This window comes from Phoenix dactylifera, chromosome 18, assembly GCF_051530095.1.
Source record: "Phoenix dactylifera cultivar Ajwa chromosome 18, Ajwa_hap1_PhDact_Kaust_v1.1, whole genome shotgun sequence".
In the NCBI taxonomy this organism is placed as follows: Eukaryota; Viridiplantae; Streptophyta; class Magnoliopsida; order Arecales; family Arecaceae; genus Phoenix; species Phoenix dactylifera.
The window spans coordinates 17,267,153-17,293,694 of record NC_143207.1 but is presented as its reverse complement, the minus strand read 5'-3'; the positions used below and the strand labels follow the sequence as shown (position 1 = coordinate 17,293,694).

Here is a 26,542-nt window from a genome sequence, read left to right as displayed (position 1 = left end):
CAAAATCATTAGAAATTAGACTTTCTAAGTAAGATGCACTATATTTTTTTAGTGAATAGTACTTCAAAGAAGATGGAATTCAAATCAACCAATTTGGAATGAATAATTGCATCTACCAATTGGAAATAAATAAATATATATGATATCAAGCATCAAATCTAAAATGAACTACTTGTTGTTTTAATCCAATTGGTCCGAGTCCAAATTGGTCTTCAACAATGTCAAGTTGGGTCGGACCCACTTTCTCATGTTCTCTCCGCTAAATCCAATGCATGCCCCAGGGACCTCCACCTCCTTTTTAGCCTTGCAAATAGAACTTGGACCCCCACTCTTGCACCATCCAAGGGGCATATTGGTAATCAGCAGCGCCACTGGTTGGAGACCAAAACCCTTAGGCTGCGGCTGGCCACAGACGGCAGGCTTTCACCCACACTCGAATCCATCGTCCCCAACAATCGTCTCTCCCTTTTTCCCTCTCCTCAGCCACATCTTGATATGTGATGACATTGCATTCGGGCAAGGCAAGCATTCACCACCACCAATCCACTCTCACCTCCGCCCAAGCTCGTAGATAAATGGTGTGACACGGCCTCAATTTGGAGATGTGATGGTGGTGGCTGTGACAAGCGTCCTTATAGCAAATAAAGAACTTTGCATGAGCTGAGACATTATTTGAAATATATATAATAGATAATAGATATATTATTAAATTCTATGATGGTTTTTTATATCATTGCTCTATTAGTTTAGAGCAGGCTCTAGATAATATTACTCCAATATTTTACCTTCATTAGAAATAGATAAAAGAAGATAGTTTTACTCTTTTGATGGAGATACAAGAAGAAAGTTATTAGGAAAAGTAAGGATGATGAGCTGATAGTTGTATAGTTCGCTAGAGGTGAGAGGATGGGGCCCTTGCACAGGATATTGTAGGAAGTTGTCCTGATATGTGATGACATTGCATTCGGGCAAGGCAAGCAGCCAAGCATTCACCATCACCAATCCACTCTCACCTCCGTCCAAGCTTGTAGATAATGGGTGCAACATGGCCTCAATTTGGAGATATGATGGTCGTGGCTGTGACAAGCATCCCCAAACCACCCCTCCATTCTTTGTATCTAATTATGCCATGAAACTATATTGTTGCCGTCGGGTTGAGCAGGTTAAACAGATTGGGTTGGGCAGGTTAAACAGGTCTAAACAGGTTAAACGGATCAGCTTGGACAAACAGGTTAAACAGGTTGGGTCGGGATGGGTAAACAGGTTACCTGTTTATTAAACAGGTTAAATGGGTCGGATCGGGTTACCTGTTTAATAAACAAGTCAGGTTCAGGTTGTAATTTCTGACCTATTTAATAAACAGGTCGGGTTCAGGTTTATAATTTTCTGACCCGACCTGCATATGATCCAACCCGTTTATGATCCGATCCGACCCGATTGCCACCCCTAGCATGCCCCAGGGACCTCCGCCTCCTTTTTTAGCCTTGCAAATAGAACTTGGACACCCACTGTTGCACCATCCAAGGGGTATATTGGTAATCAGCAGCGCCACTCGTTGGGGACCAAAACCCTTAGGCTGCGGCTGGCCACCGACGGCAGGCTTTCACCCACACTCGAATCCATCGTCCCCAACAATCGTCTCTCCCTTTTTCCCTCTCCTCAGCGTCTCTCTTTCGCTCATCTCCGGATCTCGCTCCCCATCGTCTCGCGCTTTTTCTCTCTCCTCAGCGTCGCAATGGGTAAATCTTAGTCTCTCCTATCCGTGTTGTTCGTTTTCTGATTTTTGGTGGTTTTTCTTTTTTTTTTTTGTATTTTTTTTGGGCAGCAACTATGAAGAAGATCAAGATCGGCATCAATGGTTGGTTTCTCGCTCTTTTTGCTGATTTTTTTTTATGGAATTAGGCTTTCGATCTGGACGATCGGCGTGGGTTTTTGGTTTTGATTTCTTGGGATCTGGTTTGACGGTGTTAGGTTTTGGAAAGATCGGGCGTTTGGTCCCCAGGGTCGCGCTCCAGAGCAGTGATGTTGAGCTCGTCAATGATCCCTTCATCAGCACTAACTACGTGGTATGAAACGACATCCCCTTTGCGCCGTTTCTGATCTCTGGATCTGATGATCTGACTTGCGTGGAGATTTTTCTTCGTCGTGTGTTAATTAATTTGGTAGGCCATAGATTATTAATATTACTCCCTTCCATTTCTCCGTATCTAATCTTTCATTGGTATCCTAAGCTCGGCTTGGAGCCCCTAAAAAAATTTAAGCTGGCTCTGGATCGGGCCAAATTGAAATGAGTTTCATGTATCATAGCTCAAATTTCAGCTCAATTTTTTTTTTTGGTACACCGGCTCCTCACACCATACCTATACGAGTACAGCCAATAAAATTAGAAAAAAAGAAGCTGAAACATTCGTCTGATTCAAAAAAAAAAAACCCTCCAGAATTATGCACTGCATAGGAGGCCACCCAATCAACATTTGTGTTTGCCTCCTGATAAACATGAATAGTCCTGAGGAGCTAGAGTCTCCTGCCATCCTTCGTATGTCATGGATCAGGACTGCCCGTCCGTCGTGGTGGCTGGATCATTTAGTTGTAGAGTAATATTATGAAATATTAAATTTTAATCAGATTCGGGCCAAATTTATTTTTGGCCTAAGTTGATCATTCAGGTCGAAGCCCAAAAAAATCAAACTGGGTCCGGCCCGGTCTGCCCAGGCCCACTTTCGGCCCTGAAGTGGTATGACCTGGTTTTTACTGACGTGGGCCTCTAAACTGCCACGTTTCTATCCCACGTGCAATTCACGCGCACTCCGTGGCGAGTGGGTCTTATAGGCCCGGAGCTCGTTCAGGCAAATCCCTACCTCAAGATCGATCGAAGAGGGGACGAAGCTGGGAGCGGAGAGAAACGATGAGCGCGGCGAAGAAGGCAGCGGAGGTGGCGAAGAAGGCGGCGGCCAGATCGATGATGGATAAGCTCCTTGTCGCCGACGAGGTCATTGGAGCCAAGCTCGGCCAGGTACCCAACCACAATTTTCTTCCAACCCTTCTCATTTGAACGATCGATCGGTTTTCTTTCCTTCTGTTTTCGCCTTCCTCGAATGAATGAAACGGATGCCCCGTTTCAGATCCAGGTTTTGCTCGCTTTGGACATACCACCTATGGTGTCTTTTTAATTCGATCAGCGGATGATTCCTCCGATTCGATCATTCTCTCTAGAAAACCGATATTAGCGCTTCCTATCTTCAGAAACTATTGGATGAGTTGGCTTCAATTTTCTATGATCTCTTTCATTTTTACAAAAGTCCGCGACTCCTATTCTCATCATGGGGAAGGTCATTCAACTAGGTTGGATAGCTTTTGTTTATCCTGTAACTGAATCAGAGACCCTAACTGTGCTTATAAATGTAACTTTTTGTTTCAAGTTTTCGCCAATTTTGATCTTTGACAAATTTAGCGGGTATTAGAAGTCTTCCCTTCAGGTTTTAGGAAGTCTTTGATTCAAGAAAGGTGGTTTTCGGCAGTCTCAGTCAGGGATGTCCAAGACTGATTTCGGATGCTATATTTATTTATTTATTGGTTCAAATTTTAGTGTATTTTTGGAACCATTTCTTCAGTGTAGGCCGTTTCCTGTTAAAGTTAAACAAGGGGTTTTTGAGTCACAATAGCATTTCTTGTTTATATAAACTCTTTGTTCAAGTAGAATTTTGTATTTTCGAAGTCTTATGCGTTATACATCATATACCATGTACAAGTGTGTCTAAATGTTGGTGGTAGGAAACTTTTATTTAGGATGGCATACCGCTTCAGATACTTGTCCCTGCACCTGCTTTCTAACCATTTCCTTGTTCTTCTTCTACTTTTAAGTGGCCTGCTTCCGTACACCAGCACCCCAATCCATTCTCGCACTTGGTTCCTCTTCTGACAACTAAGGTCTAAAGAAACATGCACCCAAATAACCTCCTATAGGTCTTAGAGGACAATCCTTAGATGAAGTAAGGACTGCTTCCATATGTTTTAATATCCTATCACTGAAATTATACAACAATAAAATGAAAAGATGTATTCTGAAATACAGATAGAATCATAGAATTGCTTCTTATTCAATGTTTTGACAATCAATTGCCTTGAAGTGCTACAATGTCTATCTAGTATTTAAAGGACAGTTGCTTTTCTTCTTTTTTCTCTTGGCGCAGCTTTGAGAAGATTGGAAGCAAGTATGAGTTTGATTTTAAGAGACTTAAGCTCTATCTATAACCATAATCTTATTCTCAAAGTGGGTTCTTTGATATGATCATAACTATCATCTCAAGTTGATTTGTTGTATGCATTTATTTTGAAATATTTGTATGCAAATTTAAGTTTTCACATTTTCTCTTGTAGATAGTTACATAGTCGTCTATTGGATAATTAGATTGTTATCAAATACATGAATAATATATTACATTTTAAATTGATCAGTTTAGTGATTCTGTAGCATTTTCATTGATTTTCAATATCATTTTAATTTTTCCGTAAATTTGACGCTCAGTTTAAATACTGAAATAATTTGATCAATCATTCCAACAATTTAAAATACACTAAAATTTTGTGATATATGTAGTTTCTTGTCTTGCTTTTTTCCCTTTTTATTAGATTTTTATTTTTTATTTTTTGTGACCAACACTCCACAAGTTGGACCAAATTTGAGTGCCCCAATCAAATCCTGAAACTAAGTTTTCGAATCGTCATACACTAACGGCTGCTTAGATTAAGGTCCCACAAGAATTAGACATGACTTGGTTATGGATTTGAAATAGGCCCGAGCTTAATGCTTATACTTAGCTCAAAATGTGGAAAGCCCAACTTATATAAGTACCAAGATAGAGTTTATGGGTCTGGCTTACAATTCAAGCAATGCCGCATTAAATAAATGAAGTCAAAATGATGTTTTATTAAGTTGTTCTAATGTTTTGAAATTCGATGCAGGTGGCCACGTATGTGGCATATGTGTATGTGATTTCCTGACCATGACTGCACAACATTCCCTATATGCAGTTACTGTTTGTGGTTGTATTGCATATGGGCTGACATAATGGTTTGCTTAACACTAAGCAGTGAGATATGCAGTAGTATTGGTATTATGCGGTTGCATATATGCAGCCTATCATCGTGCAACCACATATGTGGGTCTTTTAACATTACATGGATGCATACTTGGCCACTCTTATGCAAGTCTATAGGAACAAGGTAGGTTCAAGCTAATATTTAGGTTTGATGCAAGTTTCAAATAGGCCAAATATGTGTATATTAATACTGTCAATATGTTTACTATGTTGTCATATTACTACTAAGAATTAAATACTAAGAAGTAAACAACAATTGCTAGATATTACTCTTGTTGATATTGCTATTATTTATGAAAAACATTAGTTTTATTTATTATTATAGCATATGTTTCTTATTTATGTTAAATATTAAAAATACTAACTGCATATGCAACCCATATAACTTGTATGCTCTATGTGGCCTTTTGACTACGTGCATTCTACAATCGCCTTTTAAAACATTGAATTGTTCTATCCAACTTACTTTAATTTGGATCTAGATTTAGGGCTTGTGGCTGATCCATGATTTTGGATGTTGAGTTAGAGTTGAATTGATAACAATTTGGTATTTTTATAATAAGATATAATAAGTTCAAAGGAAAAGGCTAGCTATAGCAGCCAGCTAGCATCAAATCTTTTCTCTCTTCTCCACTAATTACTAAAGAGAGAGAAGAATATGATCTCCAATTCTCCTAAGAAAAGGTGTTTTGTAATCTGATAATGGAGTTGTCAAAGCATGAAATCAAAAATGGTTCCATATCTATTATTTAATGACCTTAAAAGAAAATTGATGGATCATATAGAAGACATAGCTTCTTGTTAAGAACTTGTTGCAATCCTTAATACATCCTCCAATATCATAATAATGCAAATAAGTGTCCGATATGATCATATCCTTACTGGTTTATTTGGGGATCTAAATTTATGTCAGCCTCCAAAACATATTATTGTGCTTGGTTGCATCGAAGTGACTGAGTGGAAAGCGGCCACTTTGCTCGAACTGAGTTTTGAGAACTCTCTTCTGCCAAAGTGAGACTTTAGGTGTTTGGTTGGAAAGAGGGTGGAGTGGAGGAGAAGGGTCCATCACCAGGGAAATTTCTTTACACCATTGCACCTCAAATATAAGGATTAAAAAGAAACTTGCATTTAGTGCCAAGGGTTAACATTCATCCATCGCTGTCCCACTCCATTTGGTCAATGTTGTGTGCTAATTTTTGGTTATTTAATGCGAGTTTCTGAGCCACTATGAGATATGCAGAAATCAAGGTCCGCCGTACCGGTGGCGGCCTGGACTGGTACATACGGGTCCCGTATCGGTCCGTACCAGTACGGCAGTCGTACCGGCCGGTTTTTCGATGAAAAGCTTTCGGTACCGGATCCCATGCTGATTAGGTACCAGTCTCTGCCCAGACCGGTTCGTACCGGCCCGTATGGGCCAGTACGGCATACTCTGGCAGAAATACTTAGCAGTTGCTAGAGAAATTAGAGGTACAACAATGCTTGTGGTAACAGCATCCAATGAAGAGTTTTGGTAAAGGTCATATGGAACTTTGGGTGATGTGGTCCTTGAAGTGTCATGAGAGATTTTAGAGGTGATGTTGTGAAAATTGAATAAAGCAGTGACAGAAATTTGTTTATAACAGGCTACTGGTTTTCTTGATTTTTGTTGTGGTAGGTGATTTGGAATTTTGAAAATCTTAAAATCAACTGTACGTTTTCTGCATGTAGGCAGATCTTTTGATGGTTCATCTTGCTAGAGTGTAGTGGGATATATTTTATGTTGGCATGGTGCTGCCTTAACTATTTTTTTCTTTTTCTAAACTAGCAATTTTGCCTATGATTAGGAGAACACCTAGCTAACCGATGGTGTCAGTAAACCAATTATGATGACCACATCCTTTTTTCCCCCTTTTTAATTTTTATATGATGGTTTAGCTCATGTCTCTTAGTTCAGGAAACAGTTGGGATGTGAAATGGGGCTGTGCACGCTGGAAGACTATTGCAAAGATGAGGCTGCTAAAGCAGGTGTTTGGTAAACTATGAATGACGAGGTTGGATATGCATACATTAGAGGAATCGAAGAGCTACAGTAACTGAGGATAAAATGGAAGAGAACTCACGGCTCAATTATGGGGATGCAGAGTAAACATAGGCCTTGATGATGTGCGGTGTTATCCAACAAGGCCTGGTGAAGACAGCTGCAAAAAAATATTGGAAATGGCTAGGAAAGGGTATGAATATTGCCAACAAAAATGTTGGAAGCTTTGAGGAAGAATGTAAAAAGTTTGTGTGATGAGGAATTGCTTTTTTATATGAAAGATGATAAAGGAGGACTAGCAAATTCTGGCCCGAAGGTGTTATCGGGTTTTCTTGTGATTCTTTCATGCCATAATAATATAATAGTTGGAGCATCACTTCTGCGAGAACGAAGCTAGGATGGTTGGGTGCCTGACTGGCTAAAGCCCCGCTAAAGTTTTTATCTAGGAGCATTAAGTTTCCGTAAGCCAGTTATATTTTTTGGAAAATCCCATGCTTCTAATAAATGCGTTTTGTAGATTAGATATAACAATTTGTGAATTTCTGTAAATTTCTTAAATTATTATCTCTGGAGTTCACCATATTTTGTTTACGCTATGGGGAGTGGATGAGATGAGATATTGTTTTTATTTGTATCAGTATCTCTTTCTAAAATCATTTTCAGTAGGAAAGGAATTTAGTTCCATCGAATTTATGCGCCTTCTGTGTACAACTTAACCTTTCTAGTTATCTTCCAAATTTTACTGTGTGCTTGGAGTGATCCTCTTACCCGTCCGTCATATATAAACTGTTGATTGCTTATTGGCTTGTGCTTTGTTTCCAGCAGCACTAACTATTCTGACTGGAAAGGTTATGATGCTAAAAGTTCAGTTTTATTTGTGTCTGTTCTTTTTGTCAGGGAGCCCTCAAGAACTTTTTTTACCCACCAAGGGCACAACCGTGTCATCGTTTCAACATTGACAGGTTTAATTCTGCTTATCGGTCATTTAGCACCCAGGCTGCGACAACAGCTAGTACACCACAGCCTCCCCCACCTCCTCCACCTCCAGAGAAGACCCACTTTGGTGGTCTTAAAGATGAAGATCGTATTTTTACCAACCTTTATGGTTTGCATGACCCATTGCTCAAAGGTGCAATGAAGCGGGGGGACTGGTATAGAACCAAAGACCTGGTACTCAAGGGTTCTGACTGGATTGTCAATGAAATGAAGAAGTCTGGTCTTCGAGGCCGTGGAGGGGCTGGTTTTCCATCAGGCCTCAAGTGGTCCTTCATGCCAAAGGTATCTGATGGACGTCCTTCATATCTTGTTGTTAATGCTGATGAGAGTGAGCCTGGTACATGTAAGGATAGAGAAATCATGCGCCATGACCCACACAAACTACTTGAAGGGTGCCTGATTGCGGGAGTTGGCATGCGGGCAACTGCTGCTTACATCTACATACGAGGTGAGTACGTAAATGAACGTTTAACCCTTGAGAAGGCAAGAAGAGAAGCATATCAAGCTGGACTGCTGGGGAAGAATGCATGTGGATCAGGTTATGATTTTGATGTTTATATTCACCACGGTGCTGGTGCTTACATCTGTGGGGAAGAGACAGCTCTATTGGAAAGCCTTGAAGGAAAACAAGGGAAACCGAGACTGAAGCCTCCTTTCCCAGCTAATGCAGGTTTATACGGCTGTCCAACAACTGTTACCAATGTGGAAACGGTGGCTGTATCTCCCACGATTCTAAGGCGAGGACCTGAATGGTTTGCTAGCTTTGGCCGGAAAAACAACTCGGGAACAAAGCTGTTCTGTATCTCAGGTCATGTAAACAAACCTTGCACTGTGGAAGAGGAGATGAGCATACCATTGAAAGAGCTGATAGAGAGGCATTGTGGTGGTATCAGAGGAGGGTGGGATAACTTGTTGGCAGTTATACCAGGCGGATCCTCGGTGCCTCTTCTACCTAAGCACATATGTGATGATGTCTTGATGGACTATGATGCGCTTAAGGCTGTCCAGTCTGGATTGGGCACGGCAGCAGTGATCGTGATGGACAAATCTACCGATGTGGTGGATGCGATAGCTAGGCTGTCATACTTCTACAAGCATGAGAGCTGCGGGCAGTGCACACCATGCAGGGAGGGGACAGGGTGGCTGTGGATGATCATGGAGAGGCTTAAGGTGGGGAATGCGAAGCTGGAGGAGATTGATATGCTTCAGGAGGTCACGAAGCAGATTGAAGGGCACACAATATGTGCACTGGGGGATGCGGCTGCTTGGCCAGTGCAGGGGCTGATCAGGCACTTCAGGCCAGAACTAGAAAGAAGGATTCGGGAGCGGGCAGAGAAGGAGCTGCTGGAGGCCGCAGCTGCTTGAGCGACTTGGCCAAATCACTTTCCAAAACTTTATTCTTCTAGTTTTAGTTTAATTATGGGTGAAAAATAATGAAGGATACTACTAGTAGAGCTCATTTCTGTTTGAAAACACAGCTCTGCTGAGGCAACGTTTGTTCTTTTATATGGCATCGTCCGTCGTAATCTCGCCTTGCTGGATGATAAGTTTGCGCAATTATGATCTGGAAATTGAAGCCAGGAAAGGCTGGAACGGTGCTTGCCTTGTGCATCGAGGGATCTTTAATTTCCGTTTCCAAAATTCTGGATTAGAAACCTGTTTAAATTTCTAGGGTGGTGTAACCTATTGTGTTACTATGGTAATAATGGTCGTTGAATTACTATAAATTCCTGGTAAATGCTACATTCATCTTGGTATTTTTCAGGGTTGATGATAAGCAGCTGAGTGTTGTGCTTGTTCCACGATTACAGGATTGTCAAGAAGATGATGCTGTCATTCCTTTGGTTCACAACTTGCTGATCTAAATTCTGCAGAACTAGTTGCTAAAACTACTCCAAAACCAAGATTTACCCTTTAGCCAAGATGAGACAGCTAGCTTTGTTAGGTGAATCTCTAACTCGGACGTTTTCCTTTCTAAAGCCATGTTAAATTTGGTTTTAGATGAATAGAAAGGAATGGTAATGATCTGTTATGCTTGGTTTTTTCATACCTTGTGTTTAGAGGACAAATTTGGCAGGGGCATTTGCCTTAAGGAATGGTTATTTCAGTTTTAGTATCTTTATGGGAGGAAAAAGATCATGCTTAGCCTGAAACTAGACAAGATATTACCAAGACAGATTAAGTGGTCCATGGACTTGACCTTTAGTTGGTTATATTTGAATTATTGTTTTGAATATATCTCATAAACTTTATACATGTAAGCTGCAGTGCAGAGGAGATAAAGCCGTCTCAACCTGTTAAATGAGTTTAAGATCGAACCTTTTTAGGGGTAATTTGTCACCGCTGCATGTGAATCATCTTCCGCTCCTAGTAGAGGAAAAATATTTTCATTAAAAATGGCTACGCCTTTTGCCTCCTTGATTTAACTGAAATGCTTGTTCTGTATAAATATCTATTATTCAGCTTGCTGTGTCTTTTTCTTATGCAAGTTTTATGCTTCAAAGATAAGTGTAGTTCAGTATGTTAAACCTTGTCATCTTTCCTCGTTCCTTAAGACACATTTGAAGTCTAGGCTGCTCTCGACTTTTACGAGCTTAAGATTCAACCAATAACTTAGGTCTTTTTAACTGCAAACTAGTCTTCTGGGGTCTCTGATGGCAGGTCCTTCTCTTTCCTCGGATTGCTGTAATCAGGAAGGTGTTACAATTTCTTTTAAAGTTTAGCCTAAAGTTGCAGAAATCTATTCAGGCCATAATGGGAATAGTGGTCTTCTTTTGGCAATTTTACTTTTGAAATAAATATAAATATATTTTAAATCAAATTTGCATGCCAACTAGAAAAATTTTTCATTTATTTAATAGCAACACAATCAAGTAACATTTGTTATTTTTTTTACCATCAATAAATTCAATTCACAATTGAAATGGGAAAATAATGGTCATGATTTTATTATAAAATAAACAATGATTTTGTTCATAACTTGATGGTTTACACCCTTTTAAAACTTGGGAGGCATCTGAGCATTTAGGCCCATGTAATTCAAGCTGATGGGTCTTTCCCTTTTTACTTGACAAATAGTTTTGCTAAGTTTCACTTTTTGTGGATATTGATCTATTTAAATAAGTGATATAATGAGAGGGATAATGTGGTTTCTAAGCCATCTTCAATTATAAAATTTTTAATACCAGGGTTAAACAAAAGAGGCATCGATATTTGGATAATTATGAGAAATATAAAAATTCTAATTCGTTTCCAGAGGAGGTAAAGAGGAAAGATATATTACATGCAACAATATTGAAAAACATAAACTTAATCTTATCTAGAGAATAGGAAGAAGGAGATTAATAAAATTTTCAAAATCATTAGAAATAAAACTTTTTATATGTAAAGTAAGATGCACTATATTTTTTTTAGTGAATAATACTTCAAAGAAGATGGAATTCAAATCAATGAATTTGGAATGAATAATTGCATCTACCAATTGGAAATAAATAACTATATCTAGCATCAAATCTCAAATGAATTACTTAATTACGACAAAAAACTATCAAAAAAACCCAAGAGCCTAGTAAACAATTTAACATGATCAATCCAAAGATGGGCTGAATCCAAATTGGTCTTCAACAATGTCAAGCTGGGTTGTTCTCTCCATTGAATCCAATGCATCGCCCACAGACTTCCACCCCCCTTTATGCCTTACAAATAGAACTTGGACCCCATTGTTGCACTTCCAAGGGGCATATTGGTAATTAGCTGCGCTACCGGTTAGAGACCAAGCCCTTGGGCGGCGGATGATCACAGGTGGCCGGCTTTCACCCACCCGAACCCATCGCCCAAAATAAAAAAATAAAAAATAAAAAAAGGAAAAAAAGAAAGGTGTTAGAAGCCTCTAGAAGCGGAAGATTCGCCATTGGAACCCTAAATCCGGTGGCACATCCGCAATTCCCTTCCAATGCCAGTGGCATTCTTACCCGACGTTCCGTTACTTTTTGCGGAAACGCCGTCACGGCCCCTTAACGGCGTCGTGGTCTTGATATCGGAAGCTTAAAGCCCCTCCATTTCCTCCACATCTCGCTCACCATCGTCTCTTGCTTTTTCTCTCTCCTCAGCGTCTCTCTTTCTCTCATCTCCGATTGCGATGGGTAAACTCTTTAGTTTCTCCTATCCGCGCTCTTCGTTTTCGGATTTTTGGTGTTTTTTTCTTATTTTTTTTGTATTTTTTTGGGCAGCAACTGTGAAGAAGATCAAGATCGGTATCAACGGTTGGTTTCTCGCTCTTTTTGCTGATTTTTCTGGATGATCGGCGTTTTGGGAGGGTTTTTGGTTTTGATTTCTTGGGATCTGGTTTGATGGTGTGTAGGTTTTGGAAGGATCGGGCGTTTGGTCGCTAGGGTCGCACTCCAGAGCAGTGATGTTGAGCTCGTTGCCGTCAATGATCCCTTCATCAGCACTGACTACATGGTATGAAGCGATATCCCCTTTGTGCCGTTTCTGATCTCCGGCTCCGATGATCTGACATGCGTGGATATTTTTCTTCGTTGTGCGTTAATTATTTTGGTAGATCATAGATTATTGATATTACTCGCTTCTATTTCTTAGTATCTAATCTTATTTAGAAATACATATTCAATAATTCTGTCGAACCGCATCGTTTGATGAGCGAGATTGTGATGAATGAGTTTTAGCTCGGTTTTTTTAATGATCCGATCGTGCTCTATTTAGTTTTTAATGTTTCTCGGGAAGCTTCTGATTTATTTGACAAAAAAAAGTCGACCTTTTTCTACTGTTTTACTAAAGAAATCTTAGATCTTGTCCGTAATCGCTCTACTGTGCTATAGCAGTTATTTCTTCCACCAGATGATATTAAAACAGTATTTTTTTTCAAAGTTCAAACCGTTTGTAATCTCGGAGGTTTGGCTGTTTGTGTTGCTGCATTTATTTATGTATCTAACGGTTTTTTTTTTTTAATCCTTTTTGGGTCGTGAACTGTAGACATACATGTTTAAGTATGATACGGTGCATGGGGAGTGGAAGCATCACGAGATCAAGGTGAAGGACTCTAAGACCCTTCTCTTTGGCGAGAAACAAGTCGCTGTCTTTGGCATTAGGTAGGCTGATCTCTGCTGCCTGTTCTGATGACTCTACTGCTACTGTTGATTTGTTTGGTAATGGTAGTAGTATTTACTATTTTTGGTTTTATGTAGGAACCCTGAGGAGATCCCATGGGGTGAGACTGGCGCAGAGTATGTTGTGGAGTCCACTGGTGTCTTTACCGACAAGGAGAAGGCTGCTGCTCACTTGAAGGTACTCTTTCATTTGTATCATTTTTATCTAGTGAGGTTGTATTATTTGACCATGCTAGTAACGAGATCTAGATGTTTAAAACGTTGTTTCTGGGTTTATGTTGGTCTATTAGCACATCTTGCAACAATTTAGTGTTCAGCTTTGTTCCTGGGTTGTGGTTTCACTGTTTACTATTTAGAAATCTATCAAGTTCTCCTTAGTTTTAATGGGCACCAGACTTGTCAAAGTGTGTTGTTGGAGCCTAGTCAGCAAATTTGTTTTCCAACATGAAAGTATTTTTTGTGCATAGATTTTTTTTTTTTTGTTTTTGGTTGATTAAGGATTGGCGTTATGCTTTTTTATTTTTTAGTCATTTGATGATGAAAAGCATGAGATTCAACTCGCTTATCTTATTGGACAAATCTTGTTTAACAATAGGGTGGTGCCAAGAAGGTCGTCATCTCTGCTCCTAGCAAAGATGCTCCTATGTTTGTCGTGGGTGTGAATGAGCATGAATACAAGCCTGACATTGATGTCGTCTCCAATGCTAGCTGCACCACAAACTGTTTAGCTCCTCTTGCCAAGGTAGTATAGTTGCCCTAATTCATGGTTCCATGTTCTTATCTTCAACTTGTGGTGTCCAATGACAAGTAGCTGTCTAGCTGATTATGTTGGATTTTGTAAATTATGATAGGTCATCCATGATAAATTCGGCATCATTGAGGGTTTGATGACCACAGTGCATTCCATCACTGGTATATATTGCTTGAAATATATGCTTGATTTTTAAATTGGATTACAATTCTTTCAATGGCTGTAATTTGATATGAACTTCATTTTGTATGCTTCAGCTACTCAGAAGACTGTTGATGGCCCATCCAGCAAGGACTGGAGGGGTGGACGAGCTGCCAGCTTTAACATCATTCCTAGCAGCACCGGTGCTGCCAAGGTATTTCAATTAAGCTGTATGCAAATCTGTATTTGTTCCTGGAGGGAATTCTATTTTCTACCTTTAGCTTTCTCATCTAGGCATATGATGGAAATAGCTATGATCTGGAGAATGTTAAAATAATGCATGCCAGTATCCAGATTTTATTGACTTATTCTATTCTATCATCTAAAATAATGACATTCTGGGTTTACTACACGACTTGAATTTCAAATGAAAAACTTTAGTGAATGAAGCTGGATTTGACTAAATTTTCCTACTTGGTCATGATATTTCTTTTTACTTGGTTTTATTTTTTCCCTTGGATTATGCAGTGTGATTCATTTGTTACTTTTGCTGAATAATTGGATATTTTAGCTTAGAATTTGAGGCTATAAAAGATATTGTAATTGGGTTGAACGTAATTTTATTTGGGTTGCCTTGTTTGTGTGACTGGGTTGAGAAACCTTTTGAACCAGAGCTTTTTTCCTTATAAGATAAAAGCCAAATATAAATGCCTCAAATAAAATTGATTTGGTTCTTAAACTGGTTTTCTGCACATAGGATCCTTCTATTATGTATACAAGAGGATGGTGTATTTTACTAATAACTGAATTGCCATCCAAGACATCCAACTAAAGGACACTGGGTTTTTTCGCCATGTTTCAGCTGATGGATGCATTTCCACTTTTGGTTGATTTGGTTCTTATTTTTCCCCTTTAGACACAGTGAGAGGCGATGTATATAGAAGGGAAGCCTATATATTCAATGGAATATTCTGCATGTTTAAATGAGGGCTGATGTGAGCCATTTATCTTTACGTGATCATCTTGATGCAACCAAGTGAGAGGTGATGTATATAGAGAGGGAGCCTATATATTCAATAGAATATTCGGCATGTTTGAATGAGGGTTGATGTGAGGCATATATCTTTACATGATCATCCCCATGCACTACAAGTGAAAGTATGTAAAATGTTAGATGTGAATATAATTGACATCTAAATATAATTGTAGTATTGTTGTCGTTTGTTTGACACAGGCTGTTGGCAAAGTTCTGCCTGCCTTGAATGGAAAGTTGACTGGTATGGCTTTCCGTGTTCCAACTGTGGATGTGTCTGTTGTGGATCTCACTGTTAGGATTGAGAAGTCGGCCACCTATGAGGAGATTAAGGCTGCTATGAGGTAAGTCTTGTAGCTAATGAATTTACACTAAGATTATTGACTGTTCTATTTAATATAGTCTGTAACCTTTCTAAAGTTTATTTGGTTTTCCATTCTGGTTGATGCAATTTATTCGTTAATTCAGAGTAGACACCATTAAGAGATTAGTGCATTTATAGTTAAATTATAATCATAAGAAAAAAGAATGGCGCCATTTTTTGCATTGGAGGTTCAATTCTTCCTGCTGTAGCTGGTATATGCCGGGAAATCTTCATGTGCTGTCATTTTCTTCTTTTTTTTCTTTTTTGTTTGCGTGGTTGCGGCAAACCTAATACCTCAGGTTTCTGAATTGGTATCCTCTAACGAAAGCAGAAGCCTCTGTATTTATTTGTTTCGTTTTATGCATCACAGGGCAGAGTCTGAGGGAAGGCTCAAGGGTATCTTGGGTTATATTGAGGAGGACTTGGTGTCCACTGACTTCGTTGGTGACAGCAGGTATTAACCTTGTTCAAATCTTGATCTTGGAAAAAAAAAAACCTGTAGCTGGTCTGAATGCTTGCATTTTGACTCTGATCGATGCATTAAAACATTCAGAAAAATGTAATTTTTAATTGTCCTTATGTTTTTAATTGGTGCAGGTCAAGCATTTTCGATGCCAAGGCTGGGATTGCTCTCAATGATCACTTCGTCAAGTTGGTGGCTTGGTACGACAACGAGTGGGGCTACAGGTAATCAGTCTTTTATCCTTTGCATTATATGTAGTATTGGATTAATGACAGACACCGTTGATATGACCTCAGTGATTGTCTTGTTGCATTTATCTTCTCTTCTAATACGAGGCATTGACCTTTATTTTTCCTCCCTTTTCCCAGCTCGCGAGTTGTAGACTTGATCCGGACGATGCACGGCAAGAAGTAGAAATGCTCGCTTTGTCCGTGATGTTGTGGATGTTTCCGGTCAGGCGTGGGAGAATAAATGAATGCTTGATGATATGATGTCGGAGTTCCCCATTTCTTTCTGGGAACCGTACTCATTTTGCTTTTGATGCTAAAACTCTGCTTTAATATGAAGCGGAAAAGTATGTTGAAATCTTGTTAATTTTTGCTTGTTTAAACTTTAATATACTGCTATTGCCTGGTACATGACATATCTTTGAGCTTTTTGATATCTATGGCTTCCTGGTTTGATGGTTCGAGTGTTTGTTAGTGGCAATCTATATGTTAATGTTACATGTGAGAATAACGTACTTGTTTTGCGGGGTGATGATTGTATTCTCCTCAATTGTGATGTGCATGCATGAATACTGCGATCGTGTTTTTATTGCATGAATTGGTTGCCATGGGGTGCTGATGAGCTGTGATTGTCTGCATGGCAATTTAATGTGAAAGCGGAGTATTGTGTCGCTCTTGATGATCTGTTGTTCAATGCATTCACGACACAGAACTCCGGCGGGGTGGCAAGGCCGGGCACGCCGTCCCGTCCCTGGGTTCCTCCGGCGCAGGTGCCGGTCCGTATCTGGCCGTTCTTGTTCTCTCCCTTCTCTTTTCCTCCCTTGTCTCCCCACCTTCTCTCGTCCCTCTCCTCGAATGGCCCGTCTCCTTCCTCTTTTCTCCTTTCTCCTCCTTTTTCCCATCTCCGCTCCTCTCTTTTTTTTCCATCATCTGTACCTTATCTCTTTGCTCTTTATTCTCCCGTATGTCTTCTACCTCACCGTTTTCTGTTCTCTCCTCTTGTTTTGTTCTCTTCTTTCCTTTTTTTTTTTTTATACGAATGCCAAAAAACGTCTTATCTGGCCATCACCTCTCTCTCTAGTAGGGGTTTTCTGGCTGTTGTAGTAATGGAGCATAGAGAAGACAAAACAAAGTGGGTTTTGAGGTTTGAAGGCAATGGTGATAGAAGAGAAACGGGTTTTCGTCGTCAGAATACCCGTTGCTTCGTTGCTGCCCTGCAAGGTGTCATTCAGGACGCTTTTCCCACCTCCCTTGGATCCCAAAATGATGCAGGTCCAAAATCGGTCCGTAATGGTCACAATGCTGCTGAAAATAAGGTCTCATGCTGCTAACCTTTTACATACCTACCAGCAGGATCTGATATCTACGTAAGCTTGATCAAACCCAGACTTTTTGACACTGCAAGATGGTCTCAAGCCGAACGCCCAGAGAAAGTAGACAGCAGGCTACTTCCCGAATAAATGCCAAATCTGTCATCAAACAAGTTTTGCTTGCATACAAAACATTGGCATCAGATCCGAAAGCATCAGAATTCTCTCCAGATCTTTATCTATATAATGCCATCATCATACATGTTTTAAGTATGACATGCTAAACATGAAGGATGACATAAATTCACCACAAGAGGATATCCTTAATTATTTACTAATTTTGGCATTAAAGGTACTTAACCAGACACTGCCGCACAGAACCTAATTTTTATTTAACCTATAATTTACTATTATGAGTTACAATTATAATCAAGTAGCCTCGCAATCGATCCTCATTTCAAAATCCCACAATCTGACTACGAGTCAAAAAATTTCAAAAGCACCAAATACCTAGTCATCTACCTGCAGCGTACAATCCCGGGAACAGAAAAATTGTACCAAGATACTGAATCCTTTAACCAATTCACTCTGAGGAGTGCTAAGAAAAAGTTGTTCGTCCTTTTCACTTGCTGTCCGTAAAATCAGCATCAATTACATCCCCACCTTCTGGTCCCTTGCCTGAAGGGTCTGCAGGGCCAGCATCAGCACCGGGTGCAGGCCCAGCACCAGCACCACCGGGCTGGTTGTAGAGTGACTGGCCGAGTTGCATCACCTCCTGGTTGAGAGAAGCCATAGCATCCTTCATGCCTTGTGTTGATCCTCCAGAAATGGCATCTTTGAGCTCTCCAAGCTTTCCCTCCACCTTTTCCTTGACAGGAGCAGGGACCTTCTCTCCCAGCTCCTTCAACTGCTTCTCTGTCTGGTAGACTACAGATTCTGCCTGGTTCTTCGTATCTATGGCCTCCCTCTTCTCCTTGTCCTCCTTTGCAAACTTCTCGGCCTCATTTACCATTCTCTCCACCTGCACATTTCCAGGTAGGGTAAATGATTTGTCAATGTTATGATGCAGGAGAAACATCACAATTGTTACAAATACAACCTACCACATACATCCCCAATTAAATAGCACTCATTTTGCTTGAGAATTTTCAAAATAAAGCAAGACAAGATGCATCATTCAGACAGGATTAACCTCCCAATAAGCAAAACCCAGGACCCACAACTTAGAAGGCAGAGGTAAATAGTACCAGAAGAATTCGATGAGGGAATATTATTAATAAAGCACGCAAGAAGGTAATTACAACCACACAGGAAAACAAACTGATGATCAAACACATATGCACGCAAATAGAGACACCTGATAACTGAGAAATCAGACCACATTCCAGTAAATGATTTTAGCTAATTCTGCTGTAAGTTATGGCATTAAAATATTTTCAAGAATTTTGATAAATGATTGTAAATGATAGTTAATCTACCAATTAAAAACTATATGTTTAACCACACTACTATTAAAGAAGTAGATATAAACCAAAATGTGCAATTAGTTGCCCACTTTGTTGTCTAGATTACAGGACCAAAAAAAAAAAAATCAACATGCAATATCTAGTAGAAACATAATGACAATCTGCTAGCAGTATTAAGAAAACAATACCTCATCACTGGGCAGAGTGCTTGCCCCAGTTATTGTGATGTCTTGCTTCTTCCCGGTACCCTTATCCACAGCGGTAACAGAGAGAATGCCATTGGCATCAATATCAAACTTTACCTCAATCTGTGGCACACCACGTGGTGCTGGAGGTATTCCATCAAGGCGGAAACTTCCAAGTGATTTATTGTCCCTCACAAACTCTCTTTCACCCTGAAGAACATTTATTTCAACGCTTGTCTGCCCATCTGCAGCTGTAGAGAAGACTTCTGACTTGGAGGTGGGCAGTGTTGTATTTCTAGGGATGATCTTCGTCATCACTCCGCCCAAGGTTTCCAAGCCCACAGAAAGTGGGGTCACATCAAGAAGAACAATGTCACTAACATCTCCAGCCAGCACCCCTGCCTGAAATTAAACAAAACAATAAATATGTATTTCTTCCACATTCAATCATAACTCGTATTTCAAAATGATTAGAAGTGCATCTTATAAGTGGGCACATGGGTTCAGGTCTCCAGTCAAATGATCCATATTGCTGTATGGACCAGACCCACCACCATAACCTAGAACCCACCTTTGTCAACAATCATGCATGTAATATAATGACTTTATGTTCATCAGTATTGCTTTTTGATCGGTAAACAAATCACAAAGCTGTAACATTTTGGAGCACAATAAGAAGACCTAATTATATATTGGGTTCCCAGGTGTATCATTGCATGACCCATTCAAGACTTTAGATGTGTGTCAGCCCACAATTGTAGCAGTGATAACAGTACTAAATCTTCTGAATTGAATGGTATATTACAGTTTAACAATAATTAAAACAACATTGTTGTTGGGAATACAAATAACATCTTTAAAACAATCAGTATAAACTTGCTGCATGTAACACGAGAATATCATTTTCTTTGTTCCTTTCTTTTTTAATTTTTTGCCAAGTGCTAGAAATATGCCATGTACCCAACGTTTCAGTAGAAATCTAACTAGAAACTGCTGTCATCTAGCTAACATTGCAATCAAAGAAGCTACTTTTTTTCCTTTTTCAATAGAACATATACTTGACTCTAACATTTTGAACATCCTTAACAACTTTCACTTAACGAACATTGAACATTACTACCAATTCCAGTGTTTTAGATAGCACATTCACTAGATATGGCAAGCAATCGCCCAATAAAAGAATGTTCATGAGTGATGACATTAAAATTGTGGGTCGAACTTAGATTGCCCATTACAAACAGATAATCAAGAGTCAAACTGCCCCATCTCTACAAGGTGGAGGAATGTTAAATAAGGAACATATATATCAAAGTGACTAACCTGTACTGCAGCTCCAAGAGCAACAACTTCATCAGGATTGACGGTAACATTAGGATCCTTTCCAGTCATCTTCTTCACGAGTTCCTGGACAGCTGGGATTCGGGTTGAACCACCCACCAGAATAACTTCATCTATGTCCTTGAATGAGAGTTTTGCATCTCTCAAGGCATTGTCTACAGGCTTTCTAAGCCTAAAAAACCAATACAAAACATGAGCTATTGGTTGATCAGAATAGCTAATAAATGGTCAGACATTGGGCAGAATATAGACACAACATTTTAAAGGCCAGAGGACCCAATTTTAGTAGCGGCAAATGGATATTTCACACTTGACTGCACACCAAGTGTCAGACTTGTATGCAAGGATCTAAGACCATGCAATCAACCCACACATAAATTTCAAACAACTTCAAATGAGAATTTAGGCAGTATAGAAGACAGTCTTTTTTTTTATTATCAGTTCACCCAGATTTTAAGTTGCAAGCACATAGCCATCATAGATACTCACATAGCAGAATTTTGTCATGTAAGACCGCATATATATGCATCAACTGTCAGAAAGGCATCGACTATGAAGAATATAGTCCTATTAACCACTATGCTTAACAGAGCACAGTACTATATAACAAACCAATCCCTTTCTTTTTGTGCACCCATAAAAACCTCATCGACATGACCAAAGATGAAATATACCTGTCAAGAAGGTCTGAACACAACTCCTCAAACTTGGCCCTTGATAGAGTTGTCTCAATGTGCTTGGGACCATCAGCAGTTGCGGTAATAAATGGCAAGCTACCAAAAAGTAGAAAAAACAATCACCCAAGAACATCAGGAAAAGTAAAACAGAAAAACTGCCAAAGGTATGAGAGATAATGGACATGAAAACTCACCTTATATTTGTCTGGGTCAAGGTTGATAATTCCATCTTGGCCTTCTCTGCTGCCTCAGTGAGTCGCTGGAGGGCTTGCTTATCTTTCAGAAGATGAATGCCTTCCTCTCTCTTAAAGTTTGCAGCCAGCCAATCAACAACTCTCTGCTCAAACACAGATGAACAAGAGTTTGCTTAGTGATCTTCAAAACAAGTTTATGTGCATGTTCCCTGATTTAGTGTAAAATTGTGCAAATATGAGGAAGAACATTATTGTCATCTTGTATACGAAGAAATCAGGAACTGCTGTGAAGCACATCTGTGTAACATGATGTGCAACAACACGGCATACGCTAGCAAAGTGATGAAGGAGACTGCGCACACAGCATGCACAAACAAAAAATGACTTAATGTTTTGGCCTTTTGGACGTCATGAAATATTAACATATTGGTTGCAAAGGTTGCAAATTGTACAAAGAATACATTGTGCACAACCCTTTCAGAGCAGTTTGATCACATAACATTGTGAGATAATGTAAAGCTTTGCATTCAGTGCAGAAATGAAAATAAAAACCTTAACAGTCAGCATTCAGTCACTTAGGTCTCAATAAGGCATAACTAGAGGCAGTTATCTCCAATTCACCGTGCAAAATGTAGGTCCCAATATAGCAACCCAGACCTACAGTTTTGCTTCACAAAGCACACTGGGGAAATTGGATGGCCTGCATATAGTAGCATGTTCCAGCATAGATTGATGCAATGAAAGAAACCTACCTATCCATTTCCTACAGTCCTGTTTGCCCTCAAATGTTCAGATAATTGCATAACCACACAAAGAAGTACGGCACAAGGAGTAAGGCAACAGAACCAAAACAAAGAAAGTTGACCTGACAGTCATGCACATAAATTGGCTAGGCTACACACCACAAAAAACACAGTCCACTAGCAGAACTAGAAACAAGTACTATAATCTACAACATTCCAGCCTCACCCAAGAATCTAAGTGCAGGTGGCATGTGATACACCAACTGGCACATGTGCCATGCTGTGCCAAAATTTAAAAGGCCCTTCTTTAATTAAAAATATTCTAAAACGTGCTCATGAGTGCAATGCCAACCCATGCGAGGTGTTGGTACTGGCCCAATGCATGAAACCATGGGTTCATCTCTCAAGTGCTGGGTAATGAAAGAAACATTCGAACAACCTTGTCAAAATCATCACCACCAAGATGTGTGTCCCCAGAAGTTGAAAGCACTTCAAAAACACCATCTCCAACCTCGAGAACTGCAACAGATGGTAATTAAATCCATTATTTAGAAGGAAGAATAAAAATGTCAGCTATTAAAGCTATGAATGATCATCTCAGAAGAATATACATTGCAAAACCAGTATCTATGAGTAATATGAATAATATGATTTTCTAAGTTTTTGTCTGATTCCTGATATGCATGGGTTGTGTGGCATTCATGATATACACATGTTGTTTGGTACTTGATAATTCCAGATAATATTAGACATTGCAGTAAAGTATTAGATCTCCAGTGGCTTGAGTAGGTCATCATGGAATATGGAAAGATTGATGACGATGAAGGTAAGGACATGATCATGTATCAAGAATGATCTGGAAGGTAAAATCTGAACCTAAATATTTATGAATATGAAATGACTGAAACTTCCATAAGCTTGGCTGACCATAGCAAAATCTATTAGCATCCATTAAATCAACTCCACTTTAGTTTATAAATGTGTTTTATATTCTTATGATGCTAGGTTATCAACATACAATAAAGTTGGTCATTACATGGTTATGATGCTAGGTTATCAACATACAATAAAGTTGGCCATTACACCATGTAACGACTTTACTTGCACGAGACTTTAATACAAACAACAGAAGCCGCATAAGTCAAGGAAAATCAACAAATTGGACTGTGAGTTCTCTCTTCCAAAGGTATTATTAATCGTTACTTCCATGTCATATGCCTCTACAATCTTTAGGTGTGAACCCACAATTTCATTCAAATCTTCAAAGCCCTTAACCTCCATGAAAATTTCATTTAATATCTTATGCAAAGTTTCACAACATGAGAACATTTCAACCAGTAAAAGTGAAATACATATTTGTGTCTCTAAACATGAAAAGCACGTAAGTCCATAGAATATATGGGGAAATCTATTTTGTTGAAGGAATAAAGTTTTGAATGGTTTCTATACCTGAAACATCAAATGTACCACCTCCCAAATCAAATACTAGAATGGTTTCATTGTTCTTCTTTTCAAATCCATATGCCAATGATGCGGCAGTAGGTTCATTAATGATGCGAAGAACTTCTAGACCAGCAATACGACCAGCATCCTTTGTTGCTGTCCTTTGTGAGTCATTAAAGTATGCAGGAACGGTAACCACTGCTTTAGTGACCTTGTCATTTAAAAACTTCGATGCATCATCCACAAGTTTTCTCAAAACCTGAGAGCATGAGCAAAAAACAATATTCATTGATTGAGTAATAAATTAATTCTGGAGCAAGAGTTTTGCCAAAATAACTCTTCCAAATACTTGATATAGAATAAAAATCAGCTGAGGAGACAAATATCTGAAAACTAGCAGAGATGGTATTCATGTTTCAAGTAAAAATAAAAATGTTAAACTAAAAAGAAGTAAACGGAGATAGTTATCAACAAAACCAATTTGAAACAAACAGACAGGAAAGTTACATCCCCACTTCAGTGAAGCCATGATTTTTCATACTATCTGATATAGAGGCAAACTCATGTCACTGGAAGGATGGCATGTATCATATATTCAAAGCTAATCTAGGTTTAGAATGTTACTTATATTAAGACTTTATCACTTTCCATCTTTTCAACAGCAACACAGGTATAAGAAATATCATCAAAACCACAAAACATAATTTTCGATAAAGATTTGCCAATAACTAACCGTGAAAGCATGCGCTAGAAACCACAAAAGATAAAATTCAACAAAAAAAACTCTTACCGCAAATGGAAAAGGTTACTGTAATGCATCAACTTTCATATAACCTTTTCTTTAATATTATAAACCGAGAAAGATCGGAAATTTTCTCAAACAATTCATTCGAGATCAAAACTTTCAGTAAAACAAACTACAACCAAATAAATTAACAACAACGAATCAAAATCTTGGCGGGAAACGACAAAAGGAGAGCTTGAGAGTAACCCTAACAAGAATAGAAGAAAAGGACCTGGGCTGAGATTTCCTCCGCTGCAAACTGCTTTCCAATGGCAGGGCACTCGAGCTTAACATTCCCGTTCTCATCCCTCATGACCCGGTAAGAGACCTGCTTCGACTCCTCATCGACCTCTGCCATCTTCCTCCCGATGAACCGCTTCACCGAGAAGAACGTGTTCTCCGGGTTCACCACGGCCTGCCGCTTCGCGATCTGCCCCACCAGCCGGTCGCCGTTCTTCGCGTAGGCGACGACCGACGGCGTGGTCCGCTGCCCCTCGGCGTTAGTAACGATCGTCGGCTTCCCTCCTTCCATCGCCGCCACCGCCGAGTTCGTGGTCCCGAGGTCGATCCCCACGACCTTCTCGGCCACCACCCGAAGGGGGCGGCCAAGGCCGCGTCCTTCCCTTCCCCTGCAACTCCGTGCTCGGAGAACAGCTCCATTGAGGGAACCCGAAGGGCGGTAGCCGAAGAAGAGGGATCCCGAGGAGGAGATTCGGGGAGCGGGCTTCCGGCAGGAAGGGTAGGCGGCGGAGGAGCCGAGAGCCGACGAACACGCCATTCTCGATCGAAGGAGTGGATCCAAACCCTAGTTTTCAGCGATTCGAGAATGCAAAGAAAGAGTGAGAGGAGGCGGGCTCTGGAGATGGAGCGAAAACCCTAATCCGAAGCCTAGCCGGCAAGGCGCAGGAGTTGGAGAGATAAGGGGATGAGGGGCGGGTCTTCTGACGTTCGCATAGATATTTATATGCGGTCGTTGTATCCGCCGTCGAAATGGACGGTGTAATATGAACGGGTGAGATTTAATTAGGAGGATTATTGGACGGTGGATTGTTTCAGCGATGAGAGTTTTGTTTTATTAGGTAGTAGGTTGTTCTATTTCACCATTTCGGCTGTACAAATAGTTGGTGTTATTCACCATTTCAGTCCTCCTTAAGTTTACAATAAAATAATATTTTTTAAAATACCAATGGTACCTAAATATCAAATTTTACATAAATATCCTTCTAAATTTATATTTACATGTATACCCTTTCTTTTATTCTTATTTTTACATATATACCCACATCATCTAATATTGTTAAAATATTAACGGTTTCAAATTAAAATAACTAAAATATTCTTAATAAATATATATATACAATATTTTATAAGGCACAAATTTATTTTATTTTTAATTAAAAAATATGGTTTTTATTAATAGTGTTAGAAGAACTATTATATTAGGAACATTTGTACAAAAATAATATTTTATGAGAGTATGGAAATAAATATAAATTTTAAGAAGATATTTACATGAATTTAAGCTTTTAGGAAGATATTCATGCAGTAACCTCTAAAATAGTATCAGCCATAATATACCTCTCTTTTATTGGGCAGGGAGCAAAGCTAAGTTTCCAGCATGAACAGTCGACCAAATTGAGGAGAAGAATTAGGATAAATGTTCAAATTGTACAGAAAAGATGTAGCTGAATGATTCATATAGAATTTTTTTTTATATACAAAAATTAAACAGTTGAATACTTTACCAGCTTTGCCATTAAAAGCTTCCCTAGATAAATAATGGAAATATCCAATGATAGCTGCTAGTTCCATTCCATAGCAGCTATTATAACATAATGATGGACTAATAGTACTTGTTACAATAGAAATATCAAATGATGCTCATTATTTCCATTAAATAGCAGTTATTACGACAAAACAATTAAGCTTTATTGTAGTGGAATAATTTTGGGAAATAGGTTTGCTTTTCCACCACAAGGCCAGACTGTTGAATCTGAGGTTTAAGAGTAATACTAAAGGGTGTCTGATTTAAAGTGCTCAAACTCTGGAGTCGACTTTATCTTGACTCCTGATAGGAGTCGCGGCTACCGGCAAGATTCCGCTCGTATGATTTCTGCCAACCGATCCATCCAAGTTAATCTTTAATGAATTGGTTCAGTTTCTCAGAAAAAAAAAATAATTC

General features: G+C 39.3%; 3 protein-coding genes across 9 annotated transcripts; 2 read left to right on the top strand and 1 right to left on the bottom strand.

Annotated features, from left to right (window-relative positions):
• The first annotated feature begins 1,515 nt into the window (after positions 1 to 1,515).
• On the top strand, positions 1,516 to 9,842 carry LOC103714475 (NADH dehydrogenase [ubiquinone] flavoprotein 1, mitochondrial). 7 transcript variants are annotated; one of them, XM_088714097.2, is made up of 5 exons: positions 1,519 to 1,739; positions 1,826 to 1,858; positions 1,972 to 2,066; positions 2,655 to 3,013; positions 8,017 to 9,842. In XM_088714097.2, exons 4-5 carry the CDS (start codon positions 2,906 to 2,908, stop codon positions 9,478 to 9,480), a joined length of 1,572 nt encoding a protein of 523 aa, XP_088570223.2. In that variant the 5' UTR covers positions 1,519 to 1,739; positions 1,826 to 1,858; positions 1,972 to 2,066; positions 2,655 to 2,905; the 3' UTR covers positions 9,481 to 9,842. The 7 variants fall into 7 exon arrangements, with proteins under 7 accessions (XP_008799960.4, XP_088570223.2, XP_088570224.2 ...); XM_088714098.2 differs by having other exon boundaries at positions 1,558 to 1,739; positions 2,667 to 3,013; XM_088714100.2 differs by having other exon boundaries at positions 1,606 to 1,739; positions 1,972 to 2,162; positions 2,667 to 3,013.
• A 2,087-nt stretch (positions 9,843 to 11,929) lies between these two features.
• On the top strand, positions 11,930 to 16,681 carry LOC103714477 (glyceraldehyde-3-phosphate dehydrogenase 3, cytosolic). The gene is made up of 12 exons (XM_039131449.3): positions 11,930 to 12,257; positions 12,345 to 12,377; positions 12,476 to 12,576; positions 13,108 to 13,223; positions 13,320 to 13,419; positions 13,837 to 13,983; positions 14,093 to 14,153; positions 14,250 to 14,347; positions 15,368 to 15,510; positions 15,901 to 15,984; positions 16,128 to 16,217; positions 16,362 to 16,681. Exons 1-12 carry the CDS (start codon positions 12,254 to 12,256, stop codon positions 16,405 to 16,407), a joined length of 1,023 nt encoding a protein of 340 aa, XP_038987377.1. The 5' UTR covers positions 11,930 to 12,253; the 3' UTR covers positions 16,408 to 16,681.
• Positions 16,682 to 17,898: 1,217 nt separating this feature from the next.
• LOC103714478 (stromal 70 kDa heat shock-related protein, chloroplastic) lies at positions 17,899 to 25,294 on the bottom strand. The gene is made up of 8 exons (XM_008801743.5): positions 24,593 to 25,294; positions 23,583 to 23,835; positions 22,573 to 22,652; positions 21,391 to 21,533; positions 21,194 to 21,292; positions 20,502 to 20,691; positions 19,185 to 19,583; positions 17,899 to 18,551 (listed from the first exon to the last, which is right to left on the bottom strand). Exons 1-8 carry the CDS (start codon positions 25,136 to 25,138, stop codon positions 18,153 to 18,155), a joined length of 2,109 nt encoding a protein of 702 aa, XP_008799965.1. The 5' UTR covers positions 25,139 to 25,294; the 3' UTR covers positions 17,899 to 18,152.
• Between the last annotated feature and the right edge of the window lie 1,248 nt (positions 25,295 to 26,542).

Excerpts from the sequence above, each read along its gene's own strand:
- LOC103714477 (XM_039131449.3), top strand. Across the intron at positions 12,378-12,475 it reads GATCAAGATCGGTATCAACG|GTTTTGGAAGGATCGGGCGT; the intron begins GTTGGTTTCTCG and ends GATGGTGTGTAG. Across the intron at positions 16,218-16,361 it reads GACAACGAGTGGGGCTACAG|CTCGCGAGTTGTAGACTTGA; the intron begins GTAATCAGTCTT and ends CCCTTTTCCCAG.
- LOC103714478 (XM_008801743.5), bottom strand. The coding sequence starts at position 25,138 with ATGGCGTGTTCGTCGGCTCTCGGCTCCTCCGCCGCCTACCCTTCCTGC. Across the intron at positions 22,653-23,582 it reads TGGTACATTTGATGTTTCAG|TTCTCGAGGTTGGAGATGGT; the intron begins GTATAGAAACCA and ends CATCTGTTGCAG. Across the intron at positions 21,293-21,390 it reads TTGACCCAGACAAATATAAG|CTTGCCATTTATTACCGCAA; the intron begins GTGAGTTTTCAT and ends ACTTTTTGGTAG.
- LOC103714475 (XM_088714095.2), top strand. The coding sequence starts at position 1,893 with ATGGAATTAGGCTTTCGATCTGGACGATCGGCGTGGGTTTTTGGTTTT. Across the intron at positions 2,067-8,016 it reads TCATCAGCACTAACTACGTG|GGAGCCCTCAAGAACTTTTT; the intron begins GTATGAAACGAC and ends TCTTTTTGTCAG.